Source organism: Pipra filicauda, unplaced genomic scaffold (assembly GCF_003945595.2).
Source record: "Pipra filicauda isolate LSUMZ 115617 unplaced genomic scaffold, ASM394559v2 scaffold70_size2993248_pilon, whole genome shotgun sequence".
NCBI lineage: Eukaryota > Metazoa > Chordata > Aves > Passeriformes > Pipridae > Pipra > Pipra filicauda.
The window spans coordinates 1,048,139-1,072,251 of record NW_024104876.1 but is presented as its reverse complement, the minus strand read 5'-3'; the positions used below and the strand labels follow the sequence as shown (position 1 = coordinate 1,072,251).

The 24,113-nt window shown below is 44.0% G+C and overlaps 1 protein-coding gene across 17 annotated transcripts in view; it reads right to left on the bottom strand.

Annotated features, from left to right (window-relative positions):
* Positions 1-24,113, bottom strand: part of MEGF11 (multiple EGF like domains 11) — a 272,662-nt gene that overhangs the window by 166,632 nt on the left and 81,917 nt on the right. For all 17 annotated transcript variants that reach the window (XR_005566394.1, XR_005566395.1, XR_005566396.1 and 14 more), the window contains one exon: positions 4,966-5,058. Coding sequence is in view for 14 of the 17 variants with exons in the window: in XM_039389132.1 (XP_039245066.1) it covers positions 4,966-5,058 (93 nt within the window). In the remaining 3 variants the exon portion in view is untranslated. The remainder of the gene's footprint in view (positions 1-4,965; positions 5,059-24,113) is intronic.

Below are 24,113 nucleotides of genomic sequence, written 5' to 3'. Positions count from 1 at the left end.
TTTGGTGGACACTGGTGCTTTCCCAGCCAATCCTATCCTAAAAACCTGAGGATGAAAAATCAAGTAATGAGTCTGGCAGATCAGTCTCTCACATTAGGCTGAATTTTGTTTGAGCCTGTACTCAAAACTCAGGACTCTTTCCTTTGAACTTCATTTCTCCAAAAATAGTTCAAAGCATTTTGAGAACATGGATGCCAAAAATCAAGCCTGGAAACCACCCCAGCCTCCCTTCAAACCACTCCATTTCCTCCTGGGAGCTGTGCTGTTGCTTTGCACAGCCTGTCAAACAGCCCCTTCAGTCTGAGCCCCGGCCCTGCCGCTCTCATTCATCACCAGGCTCAGGGCTGCAGCATCCAGCTGCTCCAGGGCTGCAGCATCCAGCTGCTCCAGGGCTGGGCCCTCACCAGTGATCCTGCTGGGATGTTACACCTGCCTGTTGGGATGACCTTGGCTAGTTTTGACAAAGAGATAAAGATGAAATAGCTTCTTGCTCCCGTTTGTACAAAACATCCTTTAAGAGAAAAACTATGTTATCCATATAAATCCAGGCTATTCCAGACAGCAACACCACCATCCCTCTGCCCTGGGTGACACAGCAACAAGAACGATGGCTTGGCATTATTGTGACAGCAGCTCTTTAATTACACTTTGGGCAAGTACTATATTTTCTCCCCAAAACTATTAGCAAAGCAAACACTTCGAAAACCACTTCATTTTTGCATTACAACCTCTGTGTTTGTTCATTTTGACATTTCTCAATCTGGCACACACAGTTTTTGGAGGCTTCTTCCTTTTAGTTCAGGGCTCTTGCTCTGAACTTTCTTTTTCCTACCTGTTGCCCCTTGTTCTGTGAACCTTCTGTTAAGCAGAAAGATTTCTGTGATCTTCCTCACAATGAAAAACGCTCATGAGAGTCAAAATATCCTTCAAATATATTGCCTGATTAACATCCTGAAAGAAAGACCACTTTATTCCTCACAGGTCTGATGAATTCTGTGAGAGGCTTATTTAGATTTCATTGAGGTCTTTTTTAGCTGTTTCTTCAAAATTAACTCAACAATGTCCTAAACACTTAATCTAGAGCAGATGAAAAGTTCTAATCATTTATTAAGTTAAGGATAAGCAGAAAATCCTTGCTGGATTGGGGCCTAAAGGCCTGCAAATACAGATGGTTGTTAGCAAGGCCCAGAAGAGGCCAGGTAACCACCAACAGGCAATTATATTCCTACCAGAACTTCAACTGTTTGAAGTTAATTGCTTTGAAATAATTGGACAGGTGAGCAGGTAAGTTCACACAGAGCATTTGCAATTTTGCTTTGTATTTAAACAAAACAACAGTGCAGACTGCATGGACAAAACAGGCATGGTTTTAACAAAACAAGTTAAAAGGCAAGGGAAAGGTATGGTTGTTTTTTTTTAAAGACTTTTCCTTTCAGTTTTTGGCATCATTAAAACGCTGAAAACATTTCATTCAAGAGCTTCTTTAGTTAATACCTCATTACTTCTCTTTTTATTGTTATGGTAATCAAGCCTTAATATATTGCAGCTTTATAGCATGAAATGAAGGCTAGGCCTGTGGGCATGGACAGATGTACAACAGCATGGAGTAAAACACAGGTACAGAGACATGCAGAGCTGAATATGGCACTGGGGTTTTTGTAATTGTTTAGCAATTCATCTGAAGTTATTTTAACCTTGACAACAGATGAACTCTAACATGTACCGTGAGCAGCCACTGGAAAGCTGCACTGAAAAGCGAGTTTGGTGACTTGTCTTACAGGCTGAGCTCTAGGAAAGCACGACACCAAGGCTGAGCAAGATGATTAAATTGTTTGCATGGCTACAGGCTGTAGCTGTAGCTATTCCAAACATTTAACTGAGAATATTTTAGCCAGGGGAGAATGATAACGCTGGGAAACCGCATTAACACCAAAGCCTTGCCCCCTCCGTGGGAAATCAGGGCTCAGGGTCAGGATCCAGGCCCTCTCCTGTCACAGGCACACCAAAATAATAGAAACATACTTCTGGTTCTGAAGTGACACTTGGACCTTGTGCTGGAGCTCTGCTTATGGTTGAATTTCACCCATCAAATCCAGTGAGTTATAAATAACTTTTAGAAAGTTATAATGGTCTTGTTGAAATAGCATCTCAGCAAGAGAGTGGCCTTAGATCTTCTCCAATAAATGACAACACACGACCCCCAGTGTCAGGGAGGCTCCACTTCTCAGCGTTGCTTTCAGGAGAGATCATCCAGGAAACCATTCCAGCTCCTGGGAGATTTTCTAAATTTAAAGGGAGTGTTTTGGCTGGCGATCCCTTCCCCAGTGAAATCGCTTCAAAGAGCCAACATGAAAAGCAATATGCCTGTGACTGCACAAAATCCCCAGGACTGAGGGCCACACAGGGAAGTTTCAGAGCCCCACGGGTTTGGGGTGGCACCATCCTGCCAACAGCTCTGGTTTATCCCGAGCACAGCCCTGCAGGAACATCCCAAACCACACTTGGCACCGCAAACACGTGACCTTCAGAGTAGCTGCACAAAATTGAAGCAGTAACAGTAAGAAAGTAGGCATAGATTATTCCAAGTAGGTGATAGATTATTCTAGCAGAAGTGAAAAATGTTTTCCACATTCTGACTGGGTAACAGTAAGATATGACTCAAAACACGGATCATGGGTCTGAAAAACCTGGTTAACCTCAGATGGGCAAAGCTCCCACTTCTCCCTTCTTCCTTGGAAATACCGGAGTAACAATGCACTGCATTCCGCTGAGATCCCCTGATTGAAACCTTTTGATTTGAACAAAGTCCCCTAACAATAAAAAGGCCAGTCACCCAAAGTTCTAGTGTGCACTAAAAGTTGACTTCCATGAGGCCATTCGCTCCCCCGAGCATTAAACTGGGAAGTGCTGGTGGGATCAGCCCCTGGGCCAGGAACACGTGTTGCCCAGTGTATAACAAATGGAGTGAGAGACAATGGGCACTACAGGCCAGCAAACACACTAATTATATTAATAAAATGAAAGCTTAAATTTTGAAGCTAATCCTGGGCTATCATTTATAGAAGTTAGCAGGGCATATTTAATTTAGGAATTGGCCAACGCTTCCCTTTCCACCGCTGAAACCTCATAAATGAAATGCCCTGGATCGGTGCCCAGCGCGGAAATAAAAGTTATGAATAATGTTTCTATCTCCATCATTGTCACTGCTGTAATATTCCTAATTACTTTAAAAAGCTAAATATTCAATATAGCAAAAACCTTCTTTTTCTTTTATCTCCACTTGCAAGATTAGGGCAATTTAATAAGAGTCACTGGGTAGTTTTAGCCCACGGGACCAGTCTGAGATCACTTGACATCTCATCCTTTCCTTTCATCTTCAGCCAGAATGGAGAGTTTGTGACTCTGTGTGTATAACTGTATACATCTGTATGTGTGTGTCCATATTGCCACAGTATTTATTATTACCATTATTTTTAACTTCTGTAAGTGCACGTGCACTGTACAAATACTGGCTGGTAGATTAAACATATCCAATCCTGAGACTAATCAAAAGACAAAATGAGTTCCTGAGAATCTTTACAATCATCTCACCATTTAAGGTACTATTTTTCTTTTTTTAATGTATTGTTAGAGATGAATATTTAGTAAGTTATGCTGCCCAATTTTTCCCTTGTCTACATGCCAGGTAATCCCAAAAGGTTGCTTCAAACCCCAAAGCACAGCCCTTGTTCCATCCTTAGAATCCCAGAATCCCAGAATGGTTTGGGTTGGAAGGGACCTTAAAGTCCACCCAATGCCACCCCCCTGCGCTGGGCAGGGACACCTTCCACTAGCCCAGGTTGCTCCAAGTCCTGTCCAACCTGGCCTTGGACACTTCCAGGGATGGCAACAATCCTCCCTCCCCACTCCCTCCCTGCTGCCTTTCCTGCTGTGCCTGAGGGACATGCCAGAGCTGCAGACAAAACCTGACCAGAGCTGCCCCAGCCTTCAGCCTCTGCAGAGGTTCCTCCTCTGTCACATTTAACTCCCATTCCCTTCTAACACCTCCCTCTATAGATCTCTTTTCTGTTACCTCTTTGCCTGCTAATTATGTTTTTTTCTCAAGATCTCAATCAATTTGGGAGAAAGGGAGGAAGTAAACACAAAATGAAACGTCCATTCAGCTTCATTTCACAGCATCTCTCTCCGTGTACCTTTATTTACTTGCCTGCTGCACAAATTGACTTCATTTAACAAGCTTATTTCTTTTATGTCAATAAGGTATCGGGCCTGTGTTACATCAGAGCTCAGATGTTTGTGCTGCCTGTTCCATTCCACAGGAACCAACCACAGAGACCTGAACTCACTGCTGCCAATTAAGAGAGTTTAACAAACACAGCTTCACCAGCTGGAAGAATTGAAAAGTGTGGATTAATTCCCTTGCAAAAGGTGCTTCCCTAACTCCTGCAGTATGGATCTGAGGTATGGATGGCAAGGCAATCCAGGGCTGCCTGGAAAGTCAATGGCAAAACTCCCACTGGCTTACCAGGACAAGGATTCTATGAGGAGAGAGGGCTTTCCAAAGGGCTCCAACACTCCACAGAGTATTTCATGAAGAATGTGTTGTATTAAAGATTTAAGAGAGAAAAAAATTCATAATACAGCTCTATTATCTGTACTGGTTTCCCAACAACCAAAAGCATTAAGAGCATCTTCCACTGCATTTCACATTTCTTTGTAAAAAGCAAGCACAAAAGGCCAATGTCATTATCCTAGGAAAGGACATTATCACATATTCATGGAATCCCAGAAGGGACCTTAAAGATCATCTCATTCCAACCCCCCCAACAATATTAATTATTACAAAATAACAGACAAAATTCATTTTTCCACTTAATGCATCCAAGTTCCAAGACCACTGCTTTATAAGGCCTGTTTTTTCACAGCAACAAGTATCTTTATCACATTTTGGCAATGTTTACTCACCACTGGAGCAATCAGTGCCTCCCCATCCTGGTTCACAGTGACACGTGTCAGGAGAGACACACCTCCCATGCACACACTCCTCAGTGCACAGAGCTGTTAAAGGAAACAACAGCATTGTAAACACCTTAAGTGGATGCTAAACATACCCTAAACTGTGCCTTAGAGAGCAATGTTTGGTTTAAAAATATGAAACAAAGCAAACACACGCACAAAAGAATAATTACTCCCAAGATTTAATTATTGCTAAGTGACCAAAATAAAATATAGGTCTCTTGACAGCAATAAATTCATTTGTCACTTCAGCCCTTTGTAGGAAAAACTCCAACACCAGAAATTCCTTCGCTTAGCAGTTTTGCTCCATAATAAAGTTTTTCCCAAACTGACACTTTTTATTATATTACAGAACAGCAGCTTCTTACATCACACTCAGGTTCTGACTGTCCCTAAGATAAAATGAAGCTCAGTCTGGAAAATGTATTAAGACCCCAAATAGTAAAAAATAGCTTGAGGAAAGTAAATAATTTTACTACATGATGCAGTAGCTGTAAGTGCAGTCCTGTCTTTTCAAGGTCATCCACTTTTCCATGACCACAGTGTTCTCATCTCACTTGTTCACTGGTGGATTATTGAGATCAGGATCCTCAAGGCTCAAACTAAGACAAACTGCCTGAGGAGCAGCTCATAGTTTAAATAATTCCCTTCTCCTTTGCTGTTTCAGTGTCTGACAGTTCCCAGTGTGTGCCTTCGTGCCCAGCACATCCTAAAATCTTGGACAGCACTGAGTAACTGCTTTAAAGGCTGGACTTGTCTGCTCTGCACCTTGTTTCCATTTTACCACTCAGGACATTTCCAAAAACTCAGGGAGCCAGAGACTGAAGCTCGATGGTTGAGCTGGAACACATCATTGCCACCTAGACTAACATGCAGGAGTTATTAATGAATATGATGCAGCTGCAATGAGGTCACCATAATAAGATATATATACATATATTTAATAGAGATCTCATATATATATGATTTATGTCCTATATAACCTACGTTTGTGTATCCTGTGTTTTTACAGCAGATGGGAAACGTGGGCATTGTGTTTACTTAACCAAGAGCTGGACTACAAAAGACTCATCCCCAGACAAAGATTCACTCATTGCTGTCTAGAGCAAGGCCAGCAAAGCTGGTCTGGGGAGCAGCTCTGAGTTGCTGTGCTGGCCATGAGGCAGAACCACCCAAACCATCTGAAATCAGCCACAAAACCTCCTGGAAGCTGCCCTGGGCCTGCAGGTGAAACACTCTTTGAGTTCCCAGGGACCTCCTGGGCTGAAAGCTCCGCACTGATGTCTCATCCCTTGGAATGATTCCTGCTCCCTCCCACGTTCCACCTGGACTCCCACCCTGGATCCCACCTTGGCCCTGCCCTCAGGCTGCAATCAAAGCTCAGGGAAACATTTTGCTGCCTAGTCTGTGTTTGGGTCATTGCAGATCAAACCTGCTCACAAAATACTGAAATCCAACTTCAAACCACAGGTGAACTTTGAAGAATCCCCTGGGACAAATCCTCCTGCTCTTTATCCACCAGATCCCACGTGAGCAGTGATTGGAATGTTGTCTCGTTAAACCCACTGCAAGATCCTTCTAAATTAGTCACTTCCTTTCCACGTTTGCTGCATGTCAAAAATGCAATTTATTCTCATTTCATATCTTGTGTTTAGACAGTATTGCAGTGGGCATGAAATATTCATGGCTAATTCTCCAGTCACTAATTGTCCTAATCTTTTGTGCATTTATTTTACTCCAGACAGGCTTTCTGAAGACAGGGAGGCATCCCAGTCTACAGTTGTAACATGGAATTCAAGACAGGATATTGGAAAAACAGGATTTTCCAATAAAATATACACACCTCCCTGCAATCATTGGAAAATGGCTGGGCATTATTTACAATAATAAATCATTCTTACATGTAAAATGTGTAACATTTTTATCCTTTTAACGAGGCTGGTTCTGAGCTCAAGGCAAAATTTGTCAGCAAGAAGGTTGACGGTGGACTAGTTTTTTGGTCTTCCCAAATAACAAAACTCCTCATTACTGGCCTAAATTTAATTGATTTCCGCAGGGACATATCACACCTTAACTATGTTAACATAAATATGGAAGAATAATAAATAATTAGGCTAATAAAGTTTACTTGATCACTCGTCTATGGACAGAAGTGCTCCAGTCCCATGGGAAAAGTGCAGTGAGACTTAGAAGGAAGACTCTTAGATGGAACTCCTCATTCTAGAGCATTCAGTGACATGGAAAATAATAAAAATATATTATAAGGAGCTGCAGCTTTGTTTTTAGGTGTTTTGAAGTCCTGCATAGCTGAAGATGACAATGTTTAATGAGCAATTAAAGAGTTAAATAAGGTAAAGACACTCATTAGAACTGTGGGTTCTCTGATCTCTGGTTGATTAACTGGCTAAACAAGTAGCTGTGAGCTCACCAGTGACTAATCCCCTGTGAGGGTCAGAGAACCCCCCCTTTTTTAAAAGGAGAAACTTTGACATAAATAATTGTATTTAGGGAGGCAAATAATCAGACTCCTGCACTGCCTGATTCAAATCAGGCCTATAAAGGTCATATTAGGGTACAACTCTAAAGTTTTATCATGGCAAATAAAATTTTGAATTTCTCCTATAAAAGGGAAGTCTTGCCTTGCTCTAGTCTTTAGAGTTTAAATTAATTTTTCATTCTATTAACATTCAACATAATAGGACACAGTGGTCCCCAAGGCATTCTTCATAATACACTTTGCTCAGGGGTTTGCAAATGATCTTACTAGTTAATGGAACTATAAAAATTACTTGCACATAAAGGTCAAGAAAAATAAAGTTAAGTATATACTTTCTGACACCGTCCTGTCCAGCACTCAGCCAAAGGCCCCTGGAGTAAAGCAAACTTGGAGCGACGCAAGGAACATAATTCCTGCCAGTGCAGCAGCCCCAGCTCTCCAACCTTTGGAATTCCAGACATCTCGTGTCTGCGTTTTCCCGGGCCCCTCCTCCGGAGCGATCCAGCCCCTCATTGATCAGGGCATCATTAGCATTCCTGGCGGGAGTTTAACATCAGCTTGTCGTTTGATTCAGCCCCGCAATAAAACGACCCAGATCAAAGCCCTGCCAAAATTCCATCTCTGTGGCAATGTGTTCAGCATGAGTTATTTGCCCATATTCAAGGTTACACAGCCACTGCTCCTTATCATGCAATAAAGGCAACAAAAGGGTTCTGCAACAACTCCTTTGATGCTTATCACTTACTTTAGAATTACACACGGGGTTTTTTTGAACATATAAGGTCCATCCCCAGGGAAACAGACCTGAAGATTAAACTCTTTTCCCACCTGAAGTGGCCACACAGGTTTCTCTAACACCAGCACTGATTTTTTAATTGTTGTCCAGAACTCAAATTTCGATATCTGAAATGGTTTCCCTGGTCTCCTCTCCACAGAGGTGTGACAGGATAATGCTGTGGAGGAGAACACTACTCAGTGCAGCAGACTGAGAGAACACTTCCACTGCAGAGTTCCTTCAGCTGAGGGCACCACAGGGAGTTTATCCCAGGCAAAACCAGAGCTGCTCTGCCTTCCTTGGGGCTGCATTCCTCTGTGTGGACCCAAACTGGGATGTTGCAGGGGTTATACCCTGTGATACCCTGCTCATCACCACACTGACCTCTGGTCCCTCACAGTCACATTCCCAGCTTCCTTCCTGGAGGTCAAAGTGCATTTAGGGAAGAGCTTCATTCCAGGGGAATAAGTATGGAGTGATTTAGCTTGGGAAAGTTTTGCTACCTTGTCCAAAAATATAACTTGCGTGTTTATCCCACAAAAGACAGAGTCACAAGCAACACAACTTGTGCTTGCAGTGGCTGTGGTGACATCTGCAGTGGCCCTGGGGACCTGGGGGAGTTCAGAGTCACCGACCCAGCAACTTCCATCTGCCTCCCACTCTGCTGTGCCAGGCAGGCAAAATATCTTCCAAACAAAGACCAGGACAACTACAAAGTGTACAGGAACCCAGAGCAGAGAGCAGAAAACAGGTTCCATGAGCTGCCCTCCCTCATGGCAGTGTGAGCTGCAGGAGAGCCCTGCTGGAGCGTTCCGGATGCTCTGGAGTTTCCTGGGCTCCGTGGGCTTTGTGCCCAGGGATGGCAGTGCAGCCAGGAGGTGATGGAAAGCACACAGAAGTGTAGATACATTATAATAATGGAAAACATTGCTAAATGGATATGGATGCTACTGTGAGACACAATGAGAAATTCAGGCACTCGCCTGGAACTGCACAGAATGACCTGGTTGTTGTGACCGCACATGTGGCACAAGGACATTGCTCCAAAATACTTGTCTTTTCTCTGCCCTGCCTCAGGCAGTGTCTGCCAGTTTGTCTTCACAATACAGTGATCTCACCCAAACTCTGACCAGTTTCATTTATCTGCTGTTAACCAAAGGTAAACCTGCCTTTTTTCTTTCATCTTGCTGGTATTTTAATTCCAGCTCATCTCACCAGTTTGCCCCGTGCTTGAGAGCTGCTGGACTAAACAAAGCAGAAATTCAATGGGAAAAAGTGATATTTTCCTTCAGTGTTTAATATGTGTCCCTGAAACAATTTGGGCCATTTTAACACGTTCCCCCAGCCCCTCGTGCCAGTTTGGGGGAAAGAAGAATTTTGTAAGGTGAAGCAGCCGTTATCTCACGGCCCATGGTTTCAGATAACGCAGCGAGGTCAAAGCAGATGAAAACAGATGAAGAAGATTCTTGCTCCTTATCCATTAGGAATCTCTTCACTCAGGGCCTCTCTGGTGTTTCCATCTTAATGTACTGGCCTGGATCCAGGCTGTGCTGAGTCTACAATATCAGCTTCATTAGATAAGCCTGGAGTCAGCTTTTGGCTGGATTCTCTCCGACTGTGCTCAGGGAAGGGAGGTGTGAGAGCAGAAGAAAGATGACCACAGCTAATGCATCCAGGTAGGCTTTCCTCACTCTTAGATTATTGCTTATTTGTGGAACGGAAGATTCCCTCTCTAAATCACCGATTTCCCTAAGGAATGCAGACGATTTGATGGTTTCCTGGATAACTCTTCCAGTGAAGTGGGATAATAGTTCTTCGCATTGCCTAATGCCTATTTCTGTGGTCATCACTCAGGATACATCCGTTAATTTATCACCTTGGAAAGCACTTTCATGCAAGGTTTAGCAACTTTCAAGGATGAAGAGATCTCAAAGCCTGCTCAGGCTTTGAGGAATTCATTGTTTCAGAGCATGGCAACCCCTCTTTTCATCTTCCCATGAAAGTACCAGAGAAAAAACACAAACCCAAGGAGATCAATGTGAGCAAAGGAAAGATGAGACTGATGCAGATCAGGTAACAGCAATGGGTCACAAGATCAGCTTCTTTTCCTGTAGGTGCAATTCCATCCCTTTTTTTGCAGATCTGGAATTAGAGACTCCGCATCAATGCAATCAGAACAGGATCAATGGTCTTTCTTGTCACCTGGGCCATGGCGAGTGTTTGCCCATGGCCTCAGGGAGGTATTGATCTGATCCCAGGGTGTGTTATCCTCACTCCTGACACCCAGGCAGAGCTCAGGGATTAGGCCAAGCCAGAAATGACTTGTGAATGTCTGAAGTAAAAGAATTGTGGAGACACATTTTGAGGATTTTTGTCTTCTCCCAGGAGCAGAATCTGACACATGTCAGTGCCATCAATGACAGAACACCAGTAAATCCCTCTATCAATCTGCTGGGAGGTGAAGATTTGTTAATAAGCATAAAATCTATGGTGGTTTAGTTTACCTTTCTATCATCAGGTAAATGGCAACCTGGGGTTCTGATGACTAACGAGGTGAACACAGGGCCTCCCACATTCCTGCCATAACTGAGTGTCCCCGGCTTGTGACATGGGCTAGTTTACAGGTCCAGGAATAATTCCAGCCAGATCCCAGTGAATCAGACTCTCAGGGCCCTCCCAGAAGGAATGGCCACAGTTTAGTGGTCACTGGAGGAGCTGGCACTGATGAGAATCTTGTCCAGTCCATGTTCCAATCCATTGCTGTGGGCCTTTCCCTAGGGAGGGGACAGGGAAGTATCTGTGCCAGGGGAAGGGCAGGGCAGGGAAGAGACTGTCACTTTTTCTACAAGCTCTGAGAAATGCAAGACTGGTGGAGCACAGTTTGGAATCCAGGTCAGGCTGGTTCCGAGGAACAGCTGAGCTGGAGCAGCACATCCCTGAGACAGGAAAGGCAACAGTGACAGTGACAGCAACAGAGGAGAAGGTCAGAGCTGCAAGAGGAGAGGTCGATGGGAATCACACATTTTACAGACTCTTTGTGGCATTTTGATGCCCCATTGGTTTCATCTGCTCTGGTGGAGAGAGGGGACGGGAGACAGTGCTGAGCAGTTAATGATGTCTGAGGGTGTGACAGCAAACTCAGAGAGCACGGCTGGCTCAGGGGGCTGGCTCAGGGGGCTGGCTCAGGGGGCTGGCTCAGGGGGCTCAGCCACGCTGCACCTTCAGCTGGGAGAGTAACGAGAGCTCTGCAGGACTGCAGAGCACAGAAGGGGATGGTGGGAAGGCACTCTGAGCACTCAAGTGCATCTGCCCTGCAAAGTGGACAGTTACAGGGCTGGGAAAAGCAACACTAATCCCTCAGCCTGGAGATAAAGCCCCAGCCCAGCTCTGGCAAGAGCAATGTGTGCAAAGGCAGGTGGGAGTTGAGTTTAAGGACGAGGCAAATCCTGCAGGAAAGACAAAGCCTCTGCCTAAGGCCTGATCTCAACAGTCTCATGACTAAAGTCACACTAAGGAGAGGGCTCAGCCCAAGGGCAGGGATGTCAGTCCACACAGGGATCCTGCTCAGCCCCAGTGCTCCCGAGGGATCAGGAGCCACAAAACCTGTGCTCTGTGGGGCAAAGAGAGAAATTCCTCCTTCAGGTGAAATCCTGACCACTCCAAGGGAAGTCACACTTCCAAATCACTTAGCAATTTTTAAGGCTCAGTCTTCCTCACTGCCACCACAGAAAGTGAATCTCAGCTCCCAGAGAACTCACTGGGGATCCTCTAAATATTGATAATTGTTGATCTCTTAAGGCCTGGAACTGATTTTATTCATTTTCTGCCACTGCTTCAACTAGAAATAATCATTGTGTTCTGCCATGCTGAGAGGGAAGGGTTATGCTGAGATCAATTCTGCTGATCAATGTTCTAATGTGATATTATTCTGTGGGATAATTTCAGCATTTCAGTTTTCCTGGTAAACGATTTCCCATTGCCTCACTGCCAGGTTCAAAACAATCATTAGCACCAGTTCAAACTGTTAATGAGGTTAAGGGAGATCCTGAATCAGCAGAGCAGGATCTATGACCCAGGAAAGCTTTTCCCCTCCTGTGTCCTCTGTCTACTCCTTCCACTTTGGTAAATCGACCAACTCTTTCCAGCAATTTGTAGAAAATACATTTTCACTGGTTAATTTTCCACTGGAACTTGATTCATCCAACCAACAAACTTAATGACAATTTGCCTGCAAATTGTGCTTTATGTGGCACCTTTAGAAAGGGCAGCAGGATCTTTTTCTAAGTAATGCAGAAATATCAACACCTCCTCTTGGCACTGTCTTTCATTCCCTTTGTACAGGGCCCAGCAGACCTCACTCCACCAAAACTAAACGCAGTCAAATAGGATTTGCCTGCAGGAAGCTCCAGGTTTTTTGAGAAGAGAAGAGGGAAGAAGCCATTCTGCTGAGCCAAAACCAGAGGAAGTTCTTCTCAATCATTCTGTTCTTAAGGGGATTTTTTTTGTTGTTGTTGCCTGGGGAATGAAAGTCTTGACAGGCTGGGAATAGAGGAGAAGATCCCTGGTCCTTTCAGCTTTCCTGCCAACACGTGGAGCAGCAGCCAGACCTACCAGAAGAAGATGCAAGCATAGCCTGAGCTACCAAACCACCTGTGAGCTACCAAACCACCTGTGAGGGCAGGTGGTATCAAACCACAGTCCAGACATTGCTGGGAATGCCTGTTCTCCACTCCAGAGATCTTTGTCTGGAGTCGGAGCTCCTCTGGGATTTGTAGGAATTGAGCTGCCAGGGGTGAAGGACAGAGTCAGGAACTGGCTACAAGTGGTAAATCAGAAGCAAACATTTCCACCTCAAAAAGACTGGAGGGACATCCACTGCCCTGCAGGTGAGGAAGGTGAGAACTGAGTGACAGATGGACAGGGCAGAGCTGGGGCAGGACTGTGGGAAGCTCCTCAGCTGGGGGAAGGCATTTCCAGCCCAGTGAGCCTCTCTACAGGAATTTCTCTGGTACATCCCTATGCTTTGCTTCATGGCACAGCCACCTCTGCTTTCTTGCTGTGACTGCAGCACTCACAGAGCCCAGCAATTTACAGGTTCCAGCCCTGGCTGAGTAGCTGTTTGATTTCAGCAGAGATAGAGGGAGCACAGAGGATAATGCCAAAGAAAATCAGAAAAAAACCCCCATTTATTGTTTGAAACATTTGTATCCGTAAATCACCTCAAAATCACAGCACTTGTTTATTTTGCTACAGGTTCCACACTCAGGGCATTGAGAGCATTTCTTTGTGTACAAATTCCATCATATTGCTGTTCCAGTGAAATATTTATTTCTGCATCTGGTAGCCCTGCTACATGTCCGTGGTGCTCTGATTACTGACTAGCCCGGAATTGTGGATCTCATGCCAAGAAAATTCTATTTTCTGACAGTAAATGACACAGCTCCACTGCTGATTGATTTTCATAGGTACAGAGTATGTGCTGTGTGATAGAGTGAGGATGGGGGCATCCAAAATGTTGTTTCTAGAAGATCAAAAGTAGACAGATGAAGCCATCTGGGCTGCAGGACACTTCTGGTTATCTTTGCTGAGCAATGCAACACTTAATAAAACTAAATTACACCGATTCTCCCAGAAAACTTTTAGTCCTGCAGCAAATTGAGTAAACTATTGATGTCTCAAACAAAATCTTTCTTCATTCCTATTCCAAAATTCATCCAGTCAATCTGACAACAATCCTTTCTTTGTTTCTCACCAAAACAGGATGAATATGGACAACTTTCTAAAGGCAAAGCTGTCCTTGAGGCCAGGCACGGGCCCCAGAGGGCCAACACATCTCAGATTTCATTTCAAATCAAGATGCAAGTGAAGGTCACCCCCATGAAACCAAGGACAGGCTCTGTTTGAAGAGCACGTTCATGTCTAAGCTGCACTGACGGTGCTGGGGATGGAATATTTAAATGCAGGCTCCCTTCCCTTTTCTCCCATTTCAAAAGGAACCACAGCAACGTGTTTCAGAGCAGCTTTCTGCAAAGAACTGCAAAAAAGACAACACAGGAAGCAATTTTTTATATAATTACGGGGCTGATTCTCATTTAACTTTCTGTCACCGACTTCAGATTGCAGAAGTTCAGCTGATTTAGGATCATTTCTTGATTTCTAATGCCTAGAGAAACTTTCTACTAATGACATGTGGTAAAAGATCCTTTCCAATTCCTGGGATCCACACTGGGGCCTGCAGATAAAAGATGGGAGCTGGAAACAAGACCTTTTCCCCACATTCCCAGAAGCTCTTGAAGATGGCTGCTCTTTATGACAAGGGAAATGGGACACAGCATCTGCAGTGCTTGTTCAAAAGATCATTCTGGATTCTTTCAGTAATGCTTTTAAAAGGAATTCTATTTAAATTGGGTGTTTCCTAAAACGTGACACCTGGGAATGCAGGTGTGTGACAGCAAATCTCAAGGTCTACACTGAACACTGGGTTTAATTTCTTTGCAAGCCTCCTTATAACATGTTCCATATATGGTTTTTTGCTTTTAATCAGAGAAAATCTCCTTATTTGACTCAATTTACATACTTACAGCGTAAGCTTTTCCAAGTAAGGCCATTTTCTAGTGGTTTTGCACATGGATTTCAGGGCATTACAGTGAGAAAAGTAAATTGTAGTATTCAGAAAGGAAAAAATCTTGATAAAAAGAAGGAAAGCTTTGGGATTAAATAGATTGAAAATACCTCTTGACTCACTGCATCAGAGAAAGTGAGGTTTCCAAAAGCGAAACCTATGTTAGAAATACTGAGCTTAAGATAAATTATTCAAAAATGTTTTGTGATCAAATCTGCAATGGACTGAAGCTGCATGAAAAATTTCCCTGGGGAGCCTTAAAAACCCTTTATTAAAATGGAAACTATGTGCAAGAATACCCAAATCTGAAGTGGAAAGCTATAATCCTGTAACAGAGAGAAAAAAAGGAATGTCTGGATAAACAGGTTCTAAAGGAAGGATCCATGGCTGGTTAGGAGAGCTCTGACCCTGAGAATGAAGTGTTAACAGATGCTTTTCCAGCCAACATCACCTTCTGTCACTGAGAACAATCAGGGAACCACAGCAAGCACTGATGTACCCACTGACTACTGCAAACACAACATTTCCATGGTGGGCACTCTGGGAATCTTCAGTTCAGTCCTACCACCCATTTTACCCTCTCATGCTCTTTTTGTCCCTTGCCCTGTGAAGATTTCCTGCAGATTCCCTCCCCTGTCTCCCTCTCCACTGAAGTGACTCCTGCCAATGGCTCAGGAAAAGCTGGTAAAGCTCCAGAGTTGGGACATCCACAGGAAAGCACAGCTCAGTGTGCCAGAGGGCAGGGATAGGTGAGATATTGGGAAGGAATCCTTTCCTGGGAGGGTGGGGAGGCCCTGGCACAGGTTGCCCAGAGAAGCTGTGGCTGCCCCATCCCTGGAAATGTCCGAGGCCAGGTTGGATGGGGCTTGGAGCAACCTGGGAGGGTGGAAGGTGCTCCTGCCCATGGCAGGGGGTGGGATGGGCTGGGCTTTAAGGTCCCTTCCAACCCAAACCTTTGGGATTCTGTGAGCTCAATCTGCAGATCATTTACTATTGCTGGGGTGTGAACACTCCTTAGAAATGGTTTGTATCCACAGTTCTCAGCCAAGGTGAGAGGTCAGGTTCAATAGGAAGAAGTTGCTTCTTTTCTGAAGTCCCACAGTGATCTGCTGCACAATTTGACATCTTAATATTTTTACACTTTGCTCTAAATGATTTATGCTTCAGAGTTGTAAGTACTTTATATTTTAACATGTGATTGCTTTCTATGAATTTTCAGGACTTCTTTCCTAACAGGTCCTGTCTGTTTGCATTAAGCCACAGAGTAACTAGCTGATTTTTATAGGCTCTCACATCTTCCTCAGAAATGGATGCAGCTGCACAAGCAATTGGAAATCCATGGAATAATTTATCCTACCACGAGACTTGGAGTACATGCCACACAAAACAAAGTTAATTTGGAACAAAGGGAATTACAACCTCTCTGAATTCCCAGCCAGTAAAGCCACTCCCAGGTATCACCCAGCATTTGAGAAACCAGCATCAATAAACACAATGGTTTAACAGAATCATGGAATCACAGACTCTGGAAGGGAACCACAGGGATTGTTGGAGTCCAACTCCTGGCCCTGCACAGGATCACACCACGTGCCTGGAATGGTATTCCGTACATCAGGCTCACGTGGCATTCCCAGTGTGAATTCCACCAGCATTGTTAGGAGAGGGAGTGCTAAAAGGATGGGATAATTACAGACAAGCGTTCCAAAAGTTCCCAGAAAAGAAATGTACATTCTGCACAGGAAGATGCTGAAAGCACTGAACACTTTGGGCCAAATTCCACCTGCCAAAGGCTTCCAGCCACTCTCATTCCTGTGCTGGAGGAGCTGGGGAGCAGCTGAGCTGGAAGTAACTGCACCCAGGTAGCCAAGAGCCTCCTCCTGCCTGCACAGGTTGACGGATTTTGGGCATCCAGGGCCGTGCTATAAATGGCTGTGAGAGCTGAGGGGGCAGAGCAAGGCCCACAAACCCCCAGCCAGCCCTGCCAGCTCCTGCCAGCACCGGCTCAGCCTTTCCAAGGCTCGGAACGGAGGGAAAAACATTTGCAAAGAGTGGCTCGCTCCAGCTTCCCAAGCACTCCCCTGCCACCACTGAAACTAAGAGGTGGAAAGACAAAAAAAAACCCATCAGGAGATTTCATGAGGATCATATTGATGAGTGTTTTATTAACTGCAGCGTGGCTGGATGGCCTGGGCTGGAGTTCATTTTCCTGGTATTCCAGCTCCTGCTGAGCAGTGTGTGCACATCATCGAGGCTTTCCCTGCTCCTCGTGCTCATTCACATCTTTTTTCACCTTGACCCACAAGTTTTCCTTCTTTTACACTCCATTCCTCCTCTCCCATCCCAGCAGGCAAAGGGAAGAGGAGTGTGGGTCTGTGAGTGAGCAGGCACTGGGGTTAACCCACGCCCTGTGCTGTGCCATCATTCTGCTGCAGGCACTTCAGACGTTCTGGGGGTGATTCTGATTCATCTTTATTCACATTTTCAACCTGTAAGATGCCTAGAAATGAGGAAGGGGGTGACTGGAGCCTACACCTGGCACAGGTTGCCGTAGCTCTTTTTTTCCAGCCAAGAAGGAAAGAACCTGCCTCATAATGGAACCCTCCCAGACACCCAGAGCAAACGTGTGAACTGGGGAGGGGAACACCCAGCCAGAGGAACACAGAAAAGAAGCAGAAAAAGATGCTGTCTCAGATTTTGTATGTACATCAGAAGCTCTTTCTAAAGGCCATCTCGATTTAAGTAACTTCTTTTCCTCTCTCCAGCTCTGTCTCATTTTCTCCTGGGCTTTAAAACTTCTTTAGAGCACAAGAGAAATAAATCTATCAATGGGAGAGGGATGTAAAGGAGTGGTTAAGAAAGTGATTTGGGGGTTGGAACAAACTGATCTTTAAGGTCCCTTCCAACCCAAACCATTCTATGATTCTCACTTCAATTTTAAACATGTTTAATTTCACACACCTGTCTTCTTTCTGCCCCTATGGATTCAATAAGTTAACCCAGCTCACCACATGCCTGGACTACTCAAGGACTAAAACTCTTTTGGAGGGAAAGATCTTGTGGAATTTTGTGTTTTCGTAATTGTACAAATGGCAAATGGCCTGTCTATGTCCTCAAAACCAGTCTTCTGTGGGATGCACAGGGCCTTGCTTTCACCAGGCAGGGGATCCCAGCAGATCAGAAGGACTGAGCCCCAAAGCCATCATGGAACAGCACCAGTGCCCTCCAGGCCACAGGAGATCAGGGCAGGAACCACCCTGAGGAGCATCCCAGCTGCAGGAGGGCTTGAAAGGGCACTGGGACACTAAAGGAGATGTGGAAGTGAGGGTGAAGTGACTGAAGATGCCCAGCCAAACCTGGTGGGTCTGACTCAGAGCAGCTGGGCCCAGCCTGACTTTGCCAGAAGTGTGCAAGTGAACGGACCGAACCTTGCATGGCTCTCCTTGAATTCAACAACGAGTGGCACCTATGGTTCTTGGGCCTTTTTTTCTGATCTTGCTGGAGCTTCCAGCCATCCAGGCCATTAGCAGGAATACTGTGAGTACTCTGGATCCAGGGCCTCCTTCTGTGTCTACATTCCCAGTGTGCTTTTATACTGATCCAACTGACTCTGCCCAAAGCAGCCAGAAAAGCTTTTTTGTGCTACACTAGGAACAGTCTAAATCTTTTTCCAACTATAATGCCTGCATAATTTTTCCTCTGATATTTATTAAGCCCCCTGAGACATTATACAGCTTCAGCATACCCTCCTTTTTGACTTTGTGCTATTTTCATTCCTTTCTACGAATATTTTGTTTCTCCTCCTTCTCCTGCACTTGCTTCCAGGAGTCCTTCCCTTATTTCATTCCTACTCCTCACCAGCATCTTTGCAAATCCATCAGCACCCAGACACTGCAAATATAAAATGAGGGATGGGAGATGAGAACTGGCTGCTTCACCTTCCCATCACAGAGGTCTCTGCAGTATCTTTAGGCTGAATATTCACCCGGTGGCTTCACTTTGTGCCACAAAATGAACTGACCTGCTTTTCAGAGGGTCCCCCTCTCCCTGCCCACACACACCTGCCTTCCAAAATGCTCAGCATGAGCAAGAAAAAGCCTGTTTCTGCTCAGTTTCCCATTGGAACACGGGATCCAAATAATTTTCCCTATGTTCTTCACTGGGAAAAGATGTATGGAGTCATCTCCGGGACACAGAAAGGGAGACATTTCAAAGCTGGCATTTTGATTCTATAATTAATAACTATAGGAAGAATGGCCTTCCACACCATTTTCCTGCTCTCATACATCCCAAATCAGACAGAGAAAAAGGATGTCCCCTGATAGGAAGTATCTGTGTCCTGCTCTAGCATTTCCCTTCATTTTAGGTTGCATTATTGATGTACAGAACTCTGTACTTGAATAATGGAACAGTGAGGCTCTCACAGAAAGCACCAGCACCAGCTTTAATGTGTCTATAAAGATAAGAAAAATGCATTTCCAAAGTCCAGCAGCTTTCAAACAATGTATTTTCAAGTTCCAGGAACGCTCACCACGAGGAATTCAGAACTGAGGCGAGAAGTGCAGGGGGACAACGTTCCTTCTAAAATGTTAATGAGCTGCTGCCTTATAAAGTGAAAATAACCAACAAATCTGACACATGGACAAACATTATGAATATTCAGGAAGTTGCAGCCCCTGATTCAACATTTTCTAGGAGTGTCCAAGTTTTGCACTGATCACAGGAGCCATTATTTTTCCTTCCATCAGGAGCACGCTCGGCTGGGGTCGGTGTGGTGCTGCAGCATATGCAAGGAATTGCAGGGACTGTAATTCATCCAGATGGCAGGAAGCTCTGGAATTGTTACTCCTATGGTACAGATGTTTAACAATCCAGCCATATGGCTCCAATAAGGCAGCCTTGTCAAAGACTACAAAAACTCCACTAGACACACAGCCCTGTAAATGGGAGTGCAGTCCTGAGGTAGGAATGTTCATATGGCTGCACTATAAAAGGATCCATCACGCTGGGAAGTTGGCATGGCTATTGGAATTACAGAATTTAGGAAACATTATTTAAAATCCTGAAAACAATCCGGTCCCAGATTTGCATAATTCCCTCCAGTCAGCTACTAAAAGCACATTCCTCATTTGGTTTTGAAATTCATTAAAGGTGAGCCTAAAAAATGGGAAAATAAATATATCCAAACATAATAAATATATCCAAACATAATTAATATATCCAAACATAATAATGCCCCCAACCCCTGGCCTGAGTGAAACACCTCTGTGGGTGACACACAGATTCAACCAGTGGGACCAACAATTCCTCTGCAAAAGGATTTGTCAAAGTCAAGGGGCCCTGCTGGTGCTTGTGGCAACTGTGATGTGGAAAGCTGAGCATTGAGAAACAATCTGAGATCAATAACAACTTGGCCAAGAGAGGAAGGAACCATGAAATGGTCAATCCATAACTCTACTGGATTTTGGCAGGTTTGAATGACAGACAAATGGCAGCAAATCAGATTGTTAAATCACTAATCCTGTCATTATTGCATCCTGTCACATTGCATAGATTTAGACATTAGAAAAAGAGTGTAAGGTAGGAGAGTGAAAAAAAACCCACTTAAAAGCTCAAATAGCCCAAGTTTGTGTTTTGTGGCTGGGTTTTTCTGCCCCAGGTCAGCTGTCAGGAGCTGCTGTTTGCAGCCCCAGCTGATGCTCAGGTCTCTGACCCTTTGTTATCCAGAAGAAACATCCCTTCTGTATAAATCTGTTGTGCAAGAATAAGATGAAAATGGACAGACTGAACAAAGCCTTGGTCTCTCAGACAAAGATGCCTCCACTTAGCACACAAGGCATCTTTCCACCTGACATATTCTTAAAGGCAATTACCTTTCAATTACCATCTCCTCACAGGGTAAAAAGCATGGAAAAGCCATGGAATATTCCTTTTTTTTTTTTTTCTGAGCAGCACAGTATTCAGAGATGTTTTATCTACCACAGATACTAATCTAGGCAATATAATTTTAAAACATCCTTACGAAAAACCTTGAAGGGCACTTGAACCCTGTGGTTGTTTAAAAAAAGATTTTCTGCAGTTTATGCATTTGCTCTGCCAAAAGCTTACCTTAGCATACAAAGTACAGTAAATCATCCCTGCTCTGATTTACTGCCCACACTGGGCTGTTTGTTTGCAGGGACGGCTCAGGGAAAAGCTCTGTCAAGTCTAAGAACATTCAGAGAAGGGGAATCATTTTGCAAAGCTCCCACTGTGGCAACAACCTTTTCTAAGAGATCAGGGGAGGGGGAAAAATGCAGATGTGCATTTGCAGCATTTTTCAGGTGGGGTTTTTTTCAATACCATTGCAACTCAAAAATATTCCAAGCCCTTTGGAGGCACGATTTCATCCCCCAAAACTGTTTAGCCTCAGTGCTAAAGGGCTGGCCAACTGAAATTATTGGACTTTGGGCCTGAATTCCACATTTTATGGGGCAGCAGAATACACAGATCTCAAAAAGGCAAAGGAGACAGCAGAGAAGTGGCAGAGAAAGAAGCTCTGGGTCAACTTGGTTATTTAGAACTGAACATAGATTTTATTAGACCTAATCCATTTGGTAAGTCCCAACAGGAGGACAAAGATAAAGCCATATATCTGACATTCCTTTAAAAATGAGTAAATGAGAAGGGAAAAGATCAAAACAGTAGCTGAAAGCCTTCACTCCTGCTTTAACACCCAAGAAACAGTCATTAATAGAGATTTAAACTCAGCCTTCTCTAGTCTAAACATGTCACTGTTAATTACAAAGCTATTTAACTTTTGCAAGACATAAAGACTGCTATTAATGAAAGAAGAACCAATTAGCCTTTAATCTACACACTTTTTTAATCAAACTTTCTTTTGATCATCAGGCTCACTGCAGGATGTTTCCCTCCTCCCCATGTTGTCGTGGCTTCCGTGGTTGCTAATGGAAGAGATTTTAAAGGGCTGCCTGATGGGGAGAACCTCCTCTGCAGGGCTGGAGCTTCCCTTCCTGCCAGGGACAGCACAGCAAAGTGGAATTCTGTGTCCTGACTCCTCTTGGAGCAGCTGGAAGTAAAGGAGCAGCACTGAATGTGTCTGGAGGAACGTGGGACGGGAGAACAAGGAAAGAGCAGAAAATACCAGAGTAAAGAAAAGAATTGGGAAAGGGAAGGAAAAAGGCAAAAGCAGGGAGGTGCCTCCAGGAATGAAAATGGAATTCAGTGCAGACTGCAAAGAATGATGAATGAGAGAATTTGCTTGTTGGCACAGGAAGGTATTGTGGCAAAACAAACCAAACCAAAACAAATGGGATCAGGGCTCCGTGTGTTCCAAACAAATGGGCTGACACAAAAAAGATCCCATCAGCTAAATGCTGTTGTGCCTCCAAACTGTTGCTTGTGGGGTCAGAGAGTTTCAAGGAGGTTTTCTGTTTGTTTTGGGGTGGGTTTTTTTTGCTGTGTGGTATCAAAACAATGAGACCAAGTCTCTGGGATCCATCACGATGGAGAACTTCTCCCCTGACATCATTCCTCCCTCAGCTGCACTTGCTGCTCCCATCTGCAGGCAGGAGAGATGGAGGATGTCCCTGGGGCAGGAATTGTGCTGTGCTGACCACGCAGATAATGAAACACAAGGCCCTGAGTGGTGCACATGTAAACAGCAGAGAAAATGTCACTATTATCTGCTCTGTGTCAAACATGAAGCTCCTGCTCTGACCAGATATCTGCTGCCTGCTCTGCATTAGCAAAACTTTGGTGTCTGCTGCTCTTTCTCCACCATAGAAAGACAAAATTTACCTGGCAGCAGCAGAACACTGAGTATTAATACCAACAGTAAAAAAAAAAAACTACTTTAAAATAAACATTAATGCCCTCAAATAATCAGAATCCTCAAGTAACAAACCTCTGCAGTGATTTATTGTTGCAAGCAGTATGGCAATTAAAAAATAAAAAAAAAAAAATAGAAATCAATAGATGGCAGAGAGAAAAGTCATAATAAATATGCTCTGTGCCAGACTGGATTCTGAGTCACGGAATTCTAGACTGCTATTAATAAAAGTACGTGGAACAACTGCTGAAATGGTATTGACACCTAAGAATTTAGAGGTAAGTACACACTTAACACAGGGAGGATTTCACCAAAGACAATGGGTTACTAGAGATGTTTTTCAGGACTTGAGTAACAGCACTTTGCACTTCAAAAGAGCAAATTATTACTCTTTCTGTAAAATAATTCCAGTGCCTTATCTCAAAAGGCTGGTGATTTTTCACAGTCCAAAGCCCCTTTAATGTAACTGTTTGGCATAAAGGTCATTTAAAATGAGATCAGGGTCCATCCATGTTTTTGAGTTGCTCATGTATTACAATGTAAGCCCAACACAGGAACTCAGATAAAAACATCAACAGATATAGAAAGAAGCAGCTGCAAAGCACAAGGTCAAGATATTTAAACATAGCTAGATAGTTGTACCATTTTCATATTTAAATTATTCCATGGCATTCTAAATCTGACAATAAAAATCGGATTCTGATGCTGATCAGAACCCCTTTGTGTTTTTCTTGTGTTATAATCCCACAACACAAGATCTGGACAAGAAATCCCAGCTCCACTCTCTTTTTGAGCAAAGTGTGGCACATGCAGAACACTCAGAAAGCTGCAATACTGAAAACATGTGACATTTTTAACTAACAGACTAATTGCTGAAAGGTCCATTTGGATTTTTGTCTCCTTCAAACTGGCCTAACACACTCCAGAGCTTTTTATTTAACTCACACAAGGTAGTTGAGACAAAGATCTTCAGAGGTTTGAGAAGCTTTAAAAAGTTAAATTATTGACAGGAACCATGGAAAACCAGTGAGATTTTAACTGTTCTTACCTGGGTAAGAAGTTTCAAAGGTAAGAGCCAGAAACTTTACCCTGCTGCTGCTTAAACTGTGCCATAGTTTATTCCTCAGTGTTCTCAGTTCCCCTAATTTAACATTAGTGAATGCTTGCATTAATTACTCCCCAAAGCAAGCTCACGTTCAGGAAAGCACTGAGGAACTTCATTAACTCCCTCCCCAATGATTTCAGCAAAATCTTACTCAGGCACTTCAAATGCATGTACCTGAGATGACCTGAAACGCTGGGGATCTGCAATTCTGACTGAAACCAGGGGGACCTGGAGGGTCTGAAAATCAGCCCTTAACAGAGTCACAGAATC